The sequence below is a fragment of the Marasmius oreades genome, chromosome 8, assembly GCF_018924745.1.
Source record: "Marasmius oreades isolate 03SP1 chromosome 8, whole genome shotgun sequence".
Classification (NCBI taxonomy): Eukaryota; Fungi; Basidiomycota; class Agaricomycetes; order Agaricales; family Marasmiaceae; genus Marasmius; species Marasmius oreades.
In genome coordinates, this window is record NC_057330.1 from 3,070,655 (window position 1) to 3,087,277 (window position 16,623).

Genomic DNA, 16,623 nt, shown 5'->3' on the forward strand with positions numbered 1-16,623 from the left:
CTTGGATAGAACAGTATCCGCGGCTGATGCCGACAAATGGCTCGATCTATTACTATAGAGGAAGATCTCCAATGAACGGATTGTTGTTACTACTTAGGGCTGGGAGTTCAAGCTCAGGTGGAAAACAGACTTGATGTCATCAAAGCGACGCTCTTCGGGCTGTATATCTTGCATCCATCTCATCAGATATGGATGCAGGGTTTATGTATTCTCTTCCCGTGGCGAAACCATCGCACTGCCAACAGAAGAAGCACTCTGGGATTCAAAATGTTCACAACAAGACACATTTACCCATCAATTTTCACTCCCAGACCACGCCATGGTTACGCTCAATGAAGCTTTTGTCAAAATGTACGTGAATCGTCTCTGCCTATGGCATCCCGCTGACCTATTTCTCTATCTCTACTCCTAGGAGCGAGACATTGGTAAGTAATAAAGTTGTGTCACCCGCCATCAACGAAGTAACAAATACAACTGCAAGATTCTCACCTCGCTCTTCCACTGGGGCCTCTTTGGCATCCTCACCGTACAAATGTGTGAGATGCAGGTCCCTTATCAACTACTGCCTAGTATTTCTCATCAAAGGCTCCCTTTCCTTTCAGTCCTATATCACAAGTCGTTTTCCCGAGACAAGCTCGCGATCAAAGTTATCTTCTATTCGATCTATATCTTGGAAACATTGCAGACAGCTTGGGTGTCCAGGAAAGTGTACTTGTTTTGTGGAAGCGAAAGCGGGAACGATGTTTCCCTCCGATTGGATAACCTGCTTCGATTGGATAACCTGCTTCGATTGGATAACCTGCTTCGATTGGACTGGGGAGACGAGGCTTTCATTGTCAAAACAGGAATTGGTGAGCCGGTTCTCATTCTCTCCTTGCTCCGTGTTTATGATGTTCGACAGTTGGGCTATTATGCCAATGCTTTTCAGCTTGGAGAATATGGATCTTATCCAGATCAAAGGTCATGACGATTTCAGTAGTCATCGTTGGTGGTTTTTTGAGGCACCTCTTGGAACATTCATTATTTATTTCTCCTTTAGCTATCTCTGCTAAGCACGGCAGCGACATTCGCCGGAGGCGCATATATCATAGCAGCTCTACTTTTAGACAATTCGGATACATTTCTGACCAGGAACATTACCACGATTGTAAGTTCAGAGTTGTTGTGTAAATCCTCGATAATTCTCAAATCTTTCTTCTTTCCTTGCGCGGCAGGTATGGGCTGCAAGTTCGGCTCTCTGCGACACCACAATCGCGATTTTCATGGGATTGATCGTAAGTGCATACCCCTATGTGATTGTTTAATCGGAAATTAATCCTCGGCTGTGTTTTCAGCTTAAAAGATCGAAAATAAGGGTACAACAAGGCACTAGTACGCTCATAACTAAGATACTGTGGTTAACCGTGACGACGGGGGCATTGACTGGTAAGTTTTCTTGCTCTCAATTACCCTATGCCAATCCGGTATCGGCTTTGACGATGAATTTGAACCTTGCACTTACAGCATTAATGGCATTGTTCGCTCTGATCTTACTGGTTGCTCCGATCGGAACCCTTGGAGCATGGCTCCCTGCCGTCATGCTGATAGGAAAGGTGGAAGCTAACAGCTACTTCGCCGTTCTTAACTCCAGAATTCGACTTGGAAGTAGTGGAGATGATACTCATACGCCATATTCCGCCTTTGCCATAGCATCCGCTGGATTTGAGGTGGATTTGGGTAACTCGGTGTCTGAGTCAAGGCCCGCCGTGCAGGTTCACGTTCAGCAGCGAGTGGAAGTCTCGCTCCCCGTCCGACCACCGTCCTTCCGAGAGGAAAGCGTGATTCCAAAGGATGATACGAAAAGTACGCAGGCGCTCGAGGCTTGATCGAAACCCCAAGGCGTGTTTGTCGACTGGTTTGCCTTTCACATTATCTACCCACTGCCGGAGGCTCTTGCTGCAACAATTTCCTTTCCATGCCAACATGCCAATGAACGTGACTGTTATCGGCATCTCAAAATTCGCCATGATCATGTTTCTATTAGTATACAAAAAAATCTTCCCCTTCTCCCTTTCTGTCATGAGTCTTTGTGTGTTCGAGCCCCCGAGATCCCAAGCAATCTGGGCTTAATCTCGACGTCCATATTTTTTGTTTTTGACCGTTCCTTGTGTCCCCTTCAAAGTAGAATTCTGAGTCCTTCAACATTCTGAAATTCATCAGGTTGGTCATGAACACCCACCTCAAGCTCTGCACTCAAATCACAAACCTGGGCTAGTAAGTTCAAAATCAGCCTGAGGACCCCATGGCAACGAACAGTGATCGAGACGATACTTAACCCGAAAAGAAAAAGTTGATTCATATAAATCAGTTCCTGTTTTGGGCCTGCAGCGAAGTGCCGAATTTCACCCATCGAATGCCATACTTTTTTTTTCCGTTGGAGAGGAATGAAGATATATCTTGTCAAATTATACGACTGGAAAACGTTGTCAATGAAAAAGTTGCGTTCGGTGATTTCGGTGCCCGTCGTCCGAAAGCACTGTTCGGAACCACTTCCTTACCACGTGACTAGAATAGGCTGTGCTTTCAACGTTCACATCCCGGATAGGTGACGAATGGTACTTAGTCTCCAGGACTGATGGTGATGCCATGTAAGCCGATTGATTTACAATTGAAACTACCCGGAAAATACTCACTCGATCTATTAGTATATGTAAAGGCGCAGCGCACCACTCATGAATCATGATCATTTGTGTACTGCTGGACTCTGAAGCCATCAAAGAGGCACTCTTCGTGCTGTATATGATCATGCATCTATCTAATCGGAGATGGATGGGGGTTATTTACTCTCGTCCCGCCATCGCACTGATAGAAAAATGATAATGATGTGCTCTGGGGATTTAAAACTTCCCCAACAAAACACGTTTACCCATCATTGCTTCAACGCTCGCTCCCCGACCACGCCATGTCTAGTATGATGTCGCTCGATGAAGCTATTGTAGTGTACGTGAATCGTCATTGCCTATAGCATTCGGCTGACCTACTCCTCTACTCCCAGGAGCAAAACACTGGTAAGTAATCAAGTTGTGTCGCGTGCCATCAACGAAGGAACGAATACGGCCGTCAGATCCTCACCTCGCTCTTCCACTGGGGCCTCTTTGGCATCCTCACTGTCCAAATCTGTGAGACGCAGGTCCCTAATTAACTACTGCGTCGCATTTCTCATCAAAGGTTCCTTGCAGTCCTATATCACAAGTCGTTTTCCCGAGACAAGCTCGCGATCAGAGTTATATTTTATTGGATCTATATCATGGAGGCAGTACAGACCGTTTGGGTAGCGAGGAAGGTGTACTTGTTTTGTGGAAGCGGCTTTGGAAACGCCACTTTCATCCTTGATGGTCGATTGGATTGGGCGGACGAGGCTTTTGTTGTCAAAACTGGGATCGGTGAGCCGACTCTCATTCTCTCTTTGTTGAAGGTTTACGACGTGTGATACTTAGTTGGGCTACTATGTCAATGCTTTTCGGCTTGGAGAATTTGGGTCTTGTCTAGATCGAAGGTCATGACAGTTTCGGTGATCATAGTTGGTGGTTTTCCAAGTCACCTCTCGGAAGACCTTGTTACTTACGTGTTTCTCCTTTTAGCTATCTCTGCTAAGTACGGCAGCGACATTCGCCGGAGGCGCACGGATGATAGAATTAGGATTCAGTTTCCCCAAGGATTTCACCACGAATGTAAGTTCGGAGTTGTGTAAATCCTCGATAATTCTCAAATCTTTCGTCATTCCTGGTGCGGCAGGTATGGGCTGCAAGCTCGGCTCTCTGCGACACCACAATCGCGATTTTCATGGGAGTGATTGTGAGTGCATACCCCTATGCGAGTTTAATCGGAAATTCATCCTTGCTTTTTTTTCAGCTTAAACGATCGAAAGGAAGGGTACAAATAGGCACTAGGACGCTCATAACCAAGATCCTGTGGTTAACCGTGACGACGGGGGCATTGACTGGTAAGCTTCCTTGCTCTCAATGACCCTACGATCTGGTATTGGCCTTAATGGTGACTTTGAGTCTTGCAATTGCAGCATTCATGGCATTATCCGCTCTGGTTTTGCTCCTGATATCTCCGAGCGCAGTTTTTTATTTCCCTGTCATCGTGCTGATAGGGAAGGTGGAGGCTAACAGTTACCTCGCCGTTCTTAATTCCAGAATTCTGCTTGGGGGTAGTAGAGACAATACTCAGACGCCATACTCTGACTTTGACGCTAGATTTGAGGCGGAGTTAAGTCACGCGGTCTCTGAGTCAAGGCTCGTCGTACAGGTCCACGTTCAGCAGCGAGTGGAAGTCTCGCTCCCGGTTCTACCAACGTCCTTCCGAGAGGGAAGCGCGATTCCGAAGGATGATACGAAAAATACGCACGCATTCGAGGCCTAATCGAAATCCCGAGGCGTGTTTGTCGACTCGTTCACCTTCCATGTTTTCTGTAGTTGGACTACTACTACCGCCGGAGGTCCTACATGCAACAGTTTTCTTTCCACGCCAACGAACGTGACTGCTGTTGGTATCTCGAAAAAGATACCGAGTTATAGAAGCGTACGCGTTTCGAAACAGGAGAAAGTTCGTCAACGTGACCATGTTTCTATCAGTAAACAAAAATTCTTCACCTTCTCCCTTTCTTTCTTGCCCCGTCACGAGCCGCATATATATACATGTTCTAAATCCTGCAGTACGCCGCCGAGACATAAAGGACTTCACAACGACCATCATCAGGTTCTCGAATCTGTCATAAATACCAGTGCCCTATAATTAGGCTTTGTCATTTCCCGTTCAATCGCTGATGACCGAAAAACCCTAGAAACCTTATATTCGGGAATGTTTGGCCTGATGCTCTTCGCGTGAGTCCTTGGGTGTTCCAGTCCCCGAGGAACCAAGCAATCCCGCCTTAATGGCATCGTCCATGTGTTCGTTCTTTGGTCGTTCCTTGAACTTTTGCGGTCCTCCCGCCCTCGAAATAAAACTCATTCATTCATCAGGTCGACAGCAGACACCCTTCTCAGGCTCCGCACCTGAATTACAGACTCGGGTTAGCAAATTGAAAACAGCCTGAGGAAATACACCACGGTCGACGTGTTCGCTGTTCATGATAGAGCGATCGAGACCATTCTACTGTTGGACTTCGTGTGCTCATCAAAATCAGCGGAATTATATGATTTATCAACTTCGGACGTAATTTTCCGACTCTGTTTTTAATGGGAAAATAGTATCACTGGAAGCTCCCAGCTTGATATCTTCGTGTTAACTTGAAGATTTTCAGTCCTGACTCGGAGTCCGGACACGATAGCTTTCAAATCATCGACATCCACGGAGTCCTAAGCGAGAGTTGATCAACGTGTGTTTCGTTCGGGCTGTTTTACTTAGATAACGAAGTTAAAGTTATCGTGGGTTTTCGTCGCGCCCGTCATTATCTCTGCTTTGGATGAGTAGCGAAGGCCGGCGTCCCACAAAAGCGTGAGATCGGGGGGTTGTCCCTCCTACTTGATCCTTGTAGCTTAGACTCGGAAATCCGGAGGACCCTCGTACTTATCTGTATAACTTTTACACCAAGGCCTTGAACGTACTAGCCGAAATACCGAGCTGCGTTATTGACTACGAGTCCGAGTCGGAACGGTGATCTGCAGCTCATTTGAACTTTCAAAAGACTAATAGCATGAGTAACGGATAATGAATGTTTAGGTTGTCATTTGCTCTACTCTACATAAGGTATGGAGCATGGAGAATGTACGCTCTCATCCTCAAGGTAGCTTGGGCGCTTCTAGACTGAACGTGATACTTGTCTCAGAAGCTGTTCAAGTAGCTAACAGCCGTACGAGAGTACCGAGACCTATTAGAACATCACTTCAGCAGTATATTTAACAAAAGGGGGTTGATGGAGAATCTTCGGGGTGTGGTGGCTAAGTTTATCTTGAGGCATGTTCATTATTCATACACGTACACACCTCTCCGATCGTCCCTGAATAACAATGTGGGCTTGATGTACATATTACATTGGGTGAACGCCGTTTCTCGTTTTCGATTCTCGAAATGATACTATAGTGGTTCCTTATCGTCTGTTCATTAGCTTCTAGGCTCTAGGCATTGCGAAATCTCCGCGGAAGTGGAATCAAGAATAAGCGGTGAGGTGGTAACGTGGTTTGCGATTTCAGGGTTACTTTCACGGAAAATTCGCCACAAGTCGTTGTTAGTTAGTAAGTGTATTGCGTCAGAGTTTGTTGGAGCAAGTTTTAACGGCCTCGTTGTGGAGGTCCGACCCCACTCCTGTATGGTACGCAATTACGTGGGATGCCCAGACAAAACGAGAGATAGGAAAAAACGGACCACGGGAAATTTGAGGGCTTCGATATCGCCGAAACGTGAGTAGTGGGGGAAGGAAGAAAAGTTAGCTATGTATAAACGCATATTGAGTCGTCCGCAGTTGAAGTTGAAGTTGTCGATCAAAGCAAAAAGGGCTATATTTATTTTCGGAGATATACGCAGAAGTTGCCGGGAGAAAAGCAAGAACAGGAGATCTCCGACAGTCCGTCCCTGAGAGGCATTTCTGGCTTCCCAAGAGTAACGAAGTCTAAGTCGACCCTCGTGGGACTTATCTCTGCCTTTATCGTATGTCGGTCGAACACCAGGGTCGTAGAGTGACTTTTGTGTCAAGGAATGATTATCGTTATTATTCGCGTTCAAGGCGGAATTGGGTACTTGACCAGCGTTGATCGTTGAAACGACTATCAAGACAATCAGTTAAGGCGCGAACTAAAGCTGAAGAGTCAGGAAGGTCGGCCACCTCTGCGTTTTGTAACGTGTCAGGCCCAGTTGCCAATAAATGCTATTTGATACTAGCATGACGCAGAAAAGCATGAATGTGGATACGCGGGCGCTCCTCCCATTGCACTGTACACGGTCGAATAGCCTTGTATACACGATGTCAATGAAGGAGACGTGCATCCTGCCTTGAAAATAGTGGCATCGGCCGTCAAATGTTCAATCGCGTTGTCGAGCTGGCAAATTTCCCAAGAGTCAAAGAGAAAAATAGACGTTCGCATCCCCATGCCACAATCTGTCATAGGATTCAATCTCGCGTTTTGCCTTGAAACAAGTAGAACATACCGATTCGTTTGTTGAATCCAAAGGTGTTCATTTCAACGATAGAATCGAGACGGAACGTTCGAACGGCTCGGTTGGGTAATCAATGTCAGCTAGGTTCTCTAAATCGAGTAGCAACTGGTGTCGTAGATAAAGCCACGGACACCGAAGGTGGCACGATAAGGAAAAGCAGGCACTTGCGAAGCAGTAGTACTTGCTTTCCTGCATTAGTTCCCCCGGATCCCACAGAACCTGAGGAATCGACGAGTGTCGTGCCACTGACGTGAGAAGCCTTTTCCGTCATTGACAAAAAAACATCGTGATGCTGAGCGCATCATGTACGTGTGGGAGGAGAGGGATAGAATTAGCGACGGCCTGAGAGTACAATCAACCTTCTGAGAAGACGGGAAATGCCGCCATGGTCAATGGAGAGTGGGTGAACGAGAAAAGAGGTAGCGGCCTCTCACCGGTTCTCCGTGGTGCGTTGCGATTTCTGACTCGTGGTCACTCGTTCGTGGTATCCTGGGGTTCAGATATAACCGTGACGCAATAACGGCAAAAAAGCAAGGTGATCCCTACAACTGAAACGTTCGTTGCAAAAGAGACCGAACTTGTGCTTATGCCAGTTGTGCCCTTCCTCATGCGCCTCCAAGGGGACCCACAGATGCGCGCGTGCCGACCTCTATGCAAAAACGATATGAGCGGCGGCAGAGCGCATGAGAACGGAAATACACACTAAACCTGATCCCGAGAGACTTTTCCACTACTGCATATGGCAAGCAGCGGGTCTGTCGACATTAAAGAACCGTATTGCTGAATTAGATATCAACATAACAAATCCTAGCGACCTGATCGCAACGAGGAAAAACTTCACACCGCTCCAACCGAGTGGTGGTCCCTGTAATCTGAGTACGGAGGGAATTCGGAACAACTGTAGTAAGTTAGACAGATAAGCAGCACCCAAGAACATACCCGAATACTTTCTTTGTCCCTTAATTTATGTAACGAAGTCCAACCGCTTTATTATTATCCCCATTCCTCGAACGAAAAGGAAAAAGCACCAGAAAACGAGGGTAGAAATGAATCCTGTAGATGGAGGGAAGACAGATCTGAGAATAATGATGATCAAATCGGGAGGCAAATTTTCGGAAGGGGCTCTTAAAAGGTTTCCCACGCAAGGAGCCGCGTAAGTACATATTGACGCGTAATCGCATTGCTTGTCTTTCTTTCACCACCCATCTCTCATCGTCGTTGCGGACGATAAACCCGATTTTTTTTGTCATCGCCTTCCTCGTCTCGAAACGATCACCACTTTAACGATGCCCGACATGGTCTCAATAGGTCAACCTCAACAACGACAGTTCAACCCCTACAGCGAAAACGGAGGCACGATATTGGCCATTGCTGGAGCAAATTTCAGCGTTATTGCCGGCGACACCCGTCAAAGCGAAGGCTACAACATCCAGACGCGATACGCACCCAAAGTCTTCAGATTGTGCGTATCGCGCGTCGTCGTGTTCCGCAATGACAGAAGACTAACGAGATTATCTTGCAGAACGGACAAAGCGGTTTTAGCTGTGAACGGATTTGCTGCCGATGGGAGTATGTTTGTGAAGAAGGTCAAACAAAGGCTGGAGGTATGTTAGAGTGCTATTTTAGCGTACGACCCTGGTTCTGACGATACCCATCCGTGGGCTTCCCTTGACACTATCGTTGGTGTTCAACAGTGGTACCGACATGCTCATGCAAAAGATATGCCTTTGCGAGCCATCGCACGACTAATTCAAACCATGCTGTACTCTCGAAGATTCTTCCCTTACTACGTCTACAACATTCTCGGCGGCATTGAGGAAGACGGTCAGTTCGATCTCTACATTAATAAACTTTCAGTCTCGTGATTCTTCTTCTCATCCGAAGACTTGTGTTCATATGCCATACGAGCCTTGATTGATGACATATACTTGTTCACTGTCGTGACGCCTCTTTATCCACCGTTGATTTTATCCGTTCTAAACGCCGACTCATACAATCACTTCAAACAGGTTCGGGCGCCGTGTACTCGTTTGACCCCGTGGGCTCATATGAACGTGAATCATGTCGTGCTGCCGGTGCGGCTCAATCACTTGTTCAACCATTCCTGGACAACCAAGTATGTGCTATCTCCTTCCTTTTTCTTCTTCTCTCTCTTCACTTGACTCTCTTGCACTTCTCCCCCATCCCTGTGATTTCCTGAATACCGAAGATTTGTCTTTGCCAAGTCACACCATACCATTCATGTCCTTCCCAGCGAAGGCATCGGCGTTCTCTTGATCCCTTCCGCCCATCCGCCTATCCCTTTCTTATTAATGATCCTTTAAACCACCCCCCGACGTGATGGAAGCTTCCAACAGGGAAGATCTTCCTTCTTGCTTGGTCCCTTGTGCCCTGGATCCATTGATCTATCCTCGGCTTCAACCTCGAATCGCCGAAGATATGTCTTCCCCGCATTTCTTTCGGTGCTTCGGTGTATGGCCCTTCTCGTCCTAATGCCATAGCGCGCACGCTCATGCATTGCTTGTGGGGCATATGGATCCTCTGGCTCTCGCTTTTTGCGCTTTTTGCGCTTTTTGGTGCCTTCATCGAGCTGTTCCATTTTTGCATTCATTCCGATTCTTTACCCTTCTTATTCCGACAATTTGACTCAGCTCCGTCTCGATCAATTCGCTTCGCTTCTTCCTTTATCCAGTGGCGCGAGCGAGTGAGAGAATGTGTTGGATTGGTTGTCGTTTATTCTTGACTTACTTTTCCTCCTCCGTTGTGTGACCTGTTGTCAAAGCATCGAATGCTGACAGTAACCCTTGCCAGATCTATTTCAAGAATCAGAGACCACCACCTGGAACTTCAAACCCAACTCACTTGCCTCTCCATGAGGTACTTTCGCTCGTGATCGATTCCTTCACGTCCGCAACGGAGAGACACATCGAGGTCAGTACATCCTTTTTCCGTTGTCATGGTCATGAGAACTGACTGTTTTTCTCCGTTTCTCTTCCGTCTGGACAACCCACACTTTCTACATTCTTAATTCCAACTTGACGTCATTCCATGGTGCCTGCCTCCGTTTTGTTTTGTTTTTCTCTTCTACCCGCCTACTCTTTCCCACTCCAATCTTCGGCCCCATGTGTAGGTCGGTGATGGGTTGGAAATTTTTGTCGTGTTGGCGAAAGGAAGCACTACGCAAGGGTTGGAAAACTTTGCTAATGTTCAGGAGATGACACAGACGAGGGAGGGAGAGCGGATGTTCAATATCAGGAGAAATCTGAAGAGGGATTGAGGGAGAGAGATGGTTTTTCTCGCTCTTGCTTGCTCTCTGTAAAGGCTAAACTTTCTCGCCCCTCGTCTTTTGATCGTGTCCGGTCGTCCTAATCTTCCGCCTTCCCCTGTTCAATAACTTTCTCCCTTGTTCCTCCTATCCGCTCTTTCTTGCTGGACTGTTCTCCCCTTCTCGCATCCTTGATAGATTCCTCCCAAACCTCTTTTCCGCCTCCCCAACAAACGCTCAATCGAACAAACTGCAATAACGTTTCACCGTTTTGTTACTTTTTTGACGCTTTTTTTTTGTTTTCTTTTGAATGCAAAAATTGTTAGTAGCTACTTATTTAAAATCTGCTGCATTACTGTATTGTACGTATCTTGACTGTAGATGGAAACCCTATATTTTCTTACTTTCCCTGCCTAAGGAAAACAAAAACACAGTGCATGTGCACGAAGTTTTACCGACACTAGAGCTTTTGGGGTCCCCGATGGTCGGGGCAGTACTACTCCGGTGGTCATGAGATATGTAGAATGGGATTGCCACTGCTGCGTGAGTGTAGTACTTAATTACTACAGTAAATTATCCAATACAATGCCATGGTGCGATGCGTGATGGACCGTAAGCCCCGAACAGCAGTCAACATTGATCGCTGAACGTTCAAACTTTCACCGCTGAGTTCTGTGCCTGCCTCGGCGAACCATACCCTTCCTTTGGAAGGATTGATAAGAATTGGCAACGCTTTGTCGTAACGAACGGTACCTAGCGTCCATCCCAACCGGTTCTTCTTCTGTTATGCGCCGAAGGAACCCTGAAAACAAGGAAGGGAAAGGGAAGCAGACGGTAAGGCAGTCTAGTGTTGAACAGGTAAGCAAAAAAAGTATAGAAAACCAAACATGGAAAGAAAAAAACGGAGAGAAAAGATCAGAAGGAAGGCAGCGGAACGATCCACATGAGGTTTATGCGCTCTCGGTGTCCGAGTTTCTTGGAACCCGTTTTTTTAATATCCGCGGTTGGTTTCATCAAGGAAGAAGAATTGAAAGGTGTTTGGGGGTTGGGGTTGGGGGGTCTACTCACCAAGGACTAGCGTGTATGAGGGCCCGTATGGCGTTCGTTCCATTCCGAGTCTTGTGCATTGGCCTCTGCTTACTGACAGATGACGAACATGGGGATCTGTAATTTGAAGGTGAAGGTGTATCCTGAAAGAACGAAAATGAAAAGAACTTTGTTAGTCTCACGGGAACGCAGGACACAAAAACGATTTGAAAAGAAAAGGGTCAGAAGGAAGGCAACGGAAAGATCCACATGGTGTTATTGCGCTCTCGGATAACAGTCTTTTGACTAGTTTACATCCGTGAATATTTCATCTTGATATGGGAGGAAACGGACGCGAAAGATGGGAAGGAAAAGAGGTACTGAAACACTGACCTGAGTCACCATCTACTCGTATTACGGTTCAAAACGGGCCTTCAATTTCAGATCAAGTCGCCCTTTCATCTTGAAGCGTGGCCGTTAAATTTGCTGGAGAAACCAGGAGGGAAGGGGAGGAGGGGAAAATGCATTGTCACAATGTCACATGGCCAGACTCTGCACTCACAGTCACTCTTATTCGCCTCGACGGATGAGGCATGCAAGAGGCATGGACGATAAGAGGGGAAAAAAACGAGTGTCTAAGGGCTTTCCATTCAAGAAACTGTTTACAACTATACGAGAAGGATGTAAAAAATCTGTGATGAATGGAGAGGAGGTAGGGCTTCAATGACGTCGAAAAAAACAATGGCAGTCTCGTGCGTTGGCGTGGAACTTAGAACGCTGTTGTACGTAGAACCTCCGGCCCCGGTAGTGGTCCAACGCCAGACATCATGGAAGGCGAGCGAATTGATAAACACGCCCCGGGGTTTCGATCAGGCCTCGAGCGCCTGCGTATTTTTCGTACCATCCTTCGGAATCGCGCTTGTTGGTAGGACCGGCGGGGGAGGGAGTTCCACTCGCTGCTGAACGTGAACCTGTACGGAGCGCCGTGATTCAGAGACTGAGTTACCCAACTCTGCCTCAAATCTGGCCTCAAAGTCGGAGTATGGCCTATGAGTATCCTCTCTACTACTCCCAAGCCGAATTCTGGAATTAAGAACGGCGAGGTAGCTGTTGGCCTCCACCTTTCCTATCAGCACGATGACAGGGAAGTATAAAACAGCGCTCGGAAAAGCCACGAGCAAAGCCAAAGCGCATAATGCCATAAACGCTGCAAGTGCAAGGCCCCAAAGTCATCATAGGGTAATTTAAAAACAGGGAAACTTACCGGTCAGCGTCCCCGTCGTCACAGTTAACCACAGGATCTTGGTTATGAGTGTCCTAGTGCCCATTTGTACCCTTACTTTCGATCGTTTAAGCTGAAAACAAAGGCGAGGATTAATTTCCGTAAAAACACACGTAAGGGTATGCACTTACGATCAATCCCATGAAAATCGCGATTATGGTGTCGCAGAGAGCCGAACTTGAAGCCCATATCTGCCGCACAAAGAAAGGATAAAAATTTGAGAACTGATGAGGATTTTAACATAAACAACACCGAGCTTACAATCATAGTAATGTCCTTGGGGAAACTGTATTCTAATTCTATCATATGTGCGCCGCCCGCGAATGTCGCTACCGTACTTAGTAGCGATAGCTAAAAGGGAGAAACACATAAGTAACAAAATATTCGAAAAGGTGACTTGGAAGACCACCAACTATGATCACCGAAACTGTCATGACCTTCGACCTAGACAAGACCCAAATTCTCCAAGCCGAAAAGCATTGACATAGTAACCCAACTAAGTATCGCACGTCGTAAACCTTCAGCAAGGAGAGAATGAGAGTCGGCTCACCAATCCCAGTTTTAACAACAAAAGCCTCGTCCGCCCAATCCACTCGACCATCAGGGATGAAAGTAGCGTTTCCAAAGCCATTTCCACAAAACAAGTACACTTTCCTGGCTACCCAAACCGTCTGCAGTGCTTCCATGATATAGATCGAATAGAAGGTAACTCTGATTGCGAGCTTGTCTCGGGAAAACGACTTGTGATATAGGACTGAAAGGAACGTTTGGTGAGAAATACTAGGCAGTAGTAGTCGAATGAGGGGGCTGCGTCTCACAAATTTGGATGGTGAGGATGCCAAAGAGGCCCCAGTGAAAGAGCGAGGTAAGAATCTTGCAGTTGTATTCGTTCCTTCGTTGATGGCACGCGACGCAACTTGATTACACCGCCAATAGCTGAATAGATAGCCGACATATGTGCTACTTTATATAATCACCATCTGTCTCCAGATATGTTCACGATATGTAGAGTCACATGACAATGCCCTAATTACTTAGCACAAATGTTTCTAGTGGTCCTCCTGCCCTACTTTTGCATACATTGACCTTTGGTAGGTAAAATATCTCATTTGGACCCATTTCCATCGCGGGAGGAACAAGGGATGCCAGAATTCCCTTTGCTGGATTGTGTTACGGCATGGTTACGGCATGGTCAATATATGTTCACGATATATTGAGTTTATGGGATATATATAAAGTAGCACATATCTGTACGACATGGGCCAGTTTTGGTAGTGTACTTACCAATATCTCGCTCCTAGGAGGTAAAGATAGAGAAATGGGTCAGCTGAATGCTATAGGCGAAGACGATTCACGTACACCACAATAGCTTCGTCGAGCGACATCGCGGTACTAGACATGGTCTGGCCGGGAAGCGAGTGTTGAAGAAATTATGAGTAAATGCATTTTTGTTGCGTTTTAAATCCCTAGAGCACATCATTACCGGGAAGCTTCATCCATATCTGATGATAGATGCAGTACAGCAATGAGTGAAGCATGCGCTTTTACCTGTAGTGATAGATCGAGCGAGTGTTTTTTGATATTTTCAATTGTAAATTACACAGCACCATCAGTCCCACGGCGTCGGTCAGAGACCGCCCATCTGGGATGGCCTCGGGATGGGCATGCAGGCAGCAAGAGGCATGAATGATAACGGAAAACAAACGAGTGTCTAAGGGCTTGCCATTCAAGAAACTGTTTACAACTATACGAGAAGAATTAAAAAAATCAATCTGTGATGAACGGAGAGGAGGTAGGGTGAGGTCGACAAAAGGTTCGAGGTCGAAATAAAGTAAAGAAAGCGAGTTGACTTTGACTGAGGGTATACAGAGGAAGGGGGAAACAAGGACCTGGTCCAATGTGAACGAACACAGAACAACGAAGTAACCCAAGCTCTATATCATCGATGAACACAAGGCGAGTACAACCGCAGCCCCGATCGACAGCACCGTCCATCCACGGATGACAACGTCCTCAGTTCCAGCATTACTCCTCTTAACGACCGTCTCATAGAGCGACCTCCTCCTTCTGGTGCTTCCCGTCCCTGCAGGTGCAACTGGAGCATCTCTGAGTTTCTGACGAGGCAGCATGTTGGGCGCCGTCGAGACCTGGAAAAGAGGTGCTACCGGTGTTCCATCGAATCTAATCAAGTGAAGTTTGAAACCTTGTGAGGCGTCCTGGAATATCCTCCAAAGCGGGAACGTCTCATTGTTGTTGATGTTTTCGAGAATGTTGGATACCGGAGCACATGGATCTTGGATTTGTTGATAACCGTCGCCGTTCGGGAATGTATTGATGGTACCGTTGGGAAGGATGACATATTGTCCGTGTGTCCAGTACATGACAGCTGTTATGCAGTTGGGTTCCGAGCCTGAAAGAAAGATAACGTTGGGTGAGGTGAATGTTTGGCAGAAACGACAACAAAAACCCTACCGTTTGAGACCATGCGATACCGTGAAATTTCGAACCAGCCATCATCCGTGCTGAAAGTAGGTTTTGGTAAAGTTTCATTAGGGAGTGACAGGAGACAACTCACAATGAATAAGCTTCACCAGTGACTTTGGGATACTTGAATGACATGTTACTTGGGTTTGCGAAATCCTATCATTCAAGGGTTAAGATCGTTCAGAGATGTGGACAATACCAACACTCACAGGACCTGTCTTGACGGCTCTCGAACCGGTGGACCAATGGCCAGCGATACTGGTCGCATTGTGCACTGCGTCTAGATTTATAGGTCCACTGTTCGTTGGAATTTGTGCAGCAACAAGACTCGCAAAGGCAAATGCTGCAAAAGGCGTGAAGGAAAAGTCGAAGATCATGATAAATGGGACGTTGTGCTGAAAGGCGAGATATCGGTTGGCTTCTGTTTGAGCTTCACGTCGAGAATCAAGAGGTAAGACGAGGAGTACTTTTGGAACTCGTTCAAGAGCTCAGAATAACAGAATGAAGGGGGTAATTATTGGGGCGGATGAGAGAGACAAAGAGCCTGACAGGCGACGTTGGAGAGGGGGGAGCAGTGACGATGATGAGAGAAACGAGTGGAGTGCTTTTATTTGTTGGTATTTGGTTTTTTCTTCGGCTTTCTCACAACGTTCATGTGGCAACACACCGGCTCGGCGTGCACGTGCCATGACGGCCCAGGTTTTCTCATCCCTCTGGGCTCACGCTGACTTCGGTCTTGTTACCTTATCATTTCCTTTTTTTGCAAGGCATATGTCGGGACACAAGCTTCGAAGAGTCTTGCGGAGCGGTCAGAAGTGGCCGAATTGCGACTACTACTCACGATTCTCACCGCCCAACACCGAAAGCAGTGTGTTGTCGCGATGTGCTTCAAAAATATCACAGCTGACGACAGTGTGGGTACCTGGCAGTCTTGAGATGAAAGCTTCCCACACAGCGGTAATTTTCTAGTCAAGTTGTCAACCCAACGACGTCGGTTAAGTACGAGTACGAGTCTCGTCTACGAATTCAACCAAAATTCAACTTCTACTGGCTCTAGTAACTTGATTTACTATACTTCAACCACCGAAGAGAGAAATGAACCGTTACGAATGCGAAGAAACCTTGGCCTGGGTTAGCTTGCAGTACCGCGAATGCTTAGAGAACGGTGGCTCAAAGCTTTGACATACGATTGGTTTCGACTGGAAAACTTGACTTGAAGACAGACGCCCCCTCCTAAAGTTCCTCATAACTCCAGTAAAGAGCGGTACTTGTGCTGCCTGCTAGGCTCTAGCTTAATAAATATTAAACCTCGAGCGGTAATGTATGGCAAAATGGTTGCCTATCCCGACAGTTGTTGTTCTATGGCTTAAATGGAGAATTGTCGCAAGAGTCGACTGAGCCATGATGCATGGATAGTCCGATTCAGAGT

General features: G+C 46.7%; 5 protein-coding genes across 5 annotated transcripts; 3 read left to right on the top strand and 2 right to left on the bottom strand.

Moving 5' to 3' along the window:
- Positions 1 to 319: 319 nt before the first annotated feature.
- On the top strand, positions 320 to 1,865 carry E1B28_012897 (uncharacterized protein; the record flags this gene model as incomplete). The annotated part of the gene is made up of 8 exons (XM_043158052.1): positions 320 to 351; positions 413 to 534; positions 603 to 851; positions 902 to 984; positions 1,040 to 1,147; positions 1,215 to 1,274; positions 1,335 to 1,425; positions 1,504 to 1,865. The coding sequence occupies 8 exons, from the start codon at positions 320 to 322 to the stop codon at positions 1,863 to 1,865; spliced, it is 1,107 nt and encodes a 368-aa protein (XP_043005423.1).
- A 685-nt stretch (positions 1,866 to 2,550) lies between these two features.
- On the top strand, positions 2,551 to 4,699 carry E1B28_012898 (uncharacterized protein). The gene is made up of 10 exons (XM_043158053.1): positions 2,551 to 2,627; positions 2,685 to 2,979; positions 3,035 to 3,047; positions 3,104 to 3,158; positions 3,219 to 3,422; positions 3,477 to 3,559; positions 3,621 to 3,710; positions 3,775 to 3,834; positions 3,892 to 3,982; positions 4,058 to 4,699. The coding sequence occupies exons 2-10, from the start codon at positions 2,942 to 2,944 to the stop codon at positions 4,405 to 4,407; spliced, it is 984 nt and encodes a 327-aa protein (XP_043005424.1). The 5' UTR covers positions 2,551 to 2,627; positions 2,685 to 2,941; the 3' UTR covers positions 4,408 to 4,699.
- A 3,629-nt stretch (positions 4,700 to 8,328) lies between these two features.
- On the top strand, positions 8,329 to 10,858 carry E1B28_012899 (uncharacterized protein). The gene is made up of 6 exons (XM_043158054.1): positions 8,329 to 8,599; positions 8,660 to 8,741; positions 8,832 to 8,961; positions 9,147 to 9,253; positions 9,949 to 10,068; positions 10,268 to 10,858. The coding sequence occupies exons 1-6, from the start codon at positions 8,424 to 8,426 to the stop codon at positions 10,412 to 10,414; spliced, it is 762 nt and encodes a 253-aa protein (XP_043005425.1). The 5' UTR covers positions 8,329 to 8,423; the 3' UTR covers positions 10,415 to 10,858.
- Positions 10,859 to 12,045: 1,187 nt separating this feature from the next.
- E1B28_012900 (uncharacterized protein) lies at positions 12,046 to 13,665 on the bottom strand. Its single transcript, XM_043158055.1, has 7 exons — positions 13,529 to 13,665; positions 13,261 to 13,464; positions 13,124 to 13,206; positions 12,972 to 13,061; positions 12,842 to 12,901; positions 12,693 to 12,783; positions 12,046 to 12,635 (listed from the first exon to the last, which is right to left on the bottom strand). Exons 2-7 carry the CDS (start codon positions 13,394 to 13,396, stop codon positions 12,298 to 12,300), a joined length of 798 nt encoding a protein of 265 aa, XP_043005426.1. The 5' UTR covers positions 13,397 to 13,464; positions 13,529 to 13,665; the 3' UTR covers positions 12,046 to 12,297.
- A 608-nt stretch (positions 13,666 to 14,273) lies between these two features.
- E1B28_012901 (uncharacterized protein) lies at positions 14,274 to 15,802 on the bottom strand. The gene is made up of 4 exons (XM_043158056.1): positions 15,404 to 15,802; positions 15,286 to 15,350; positions 15,183 to 15,232; positions 14,274 to 15,120 (listed from the first exon to the last, which is right to left on the bottom strand). Exons 1-4 carry the CDS (start codon positions 15,569 to 15,571, stop codon positions 14,645 to 14,647), a joined length of 759 nt encoding a protein of 252 aa, XP_043005427.1. The 5' UTR covers positions 15,572 to 15,802; the 3' UTR covers positions 14,274 to 14,644.
- Positions 15,803 to 16,623: the final 821 nt, after the last annotated feature.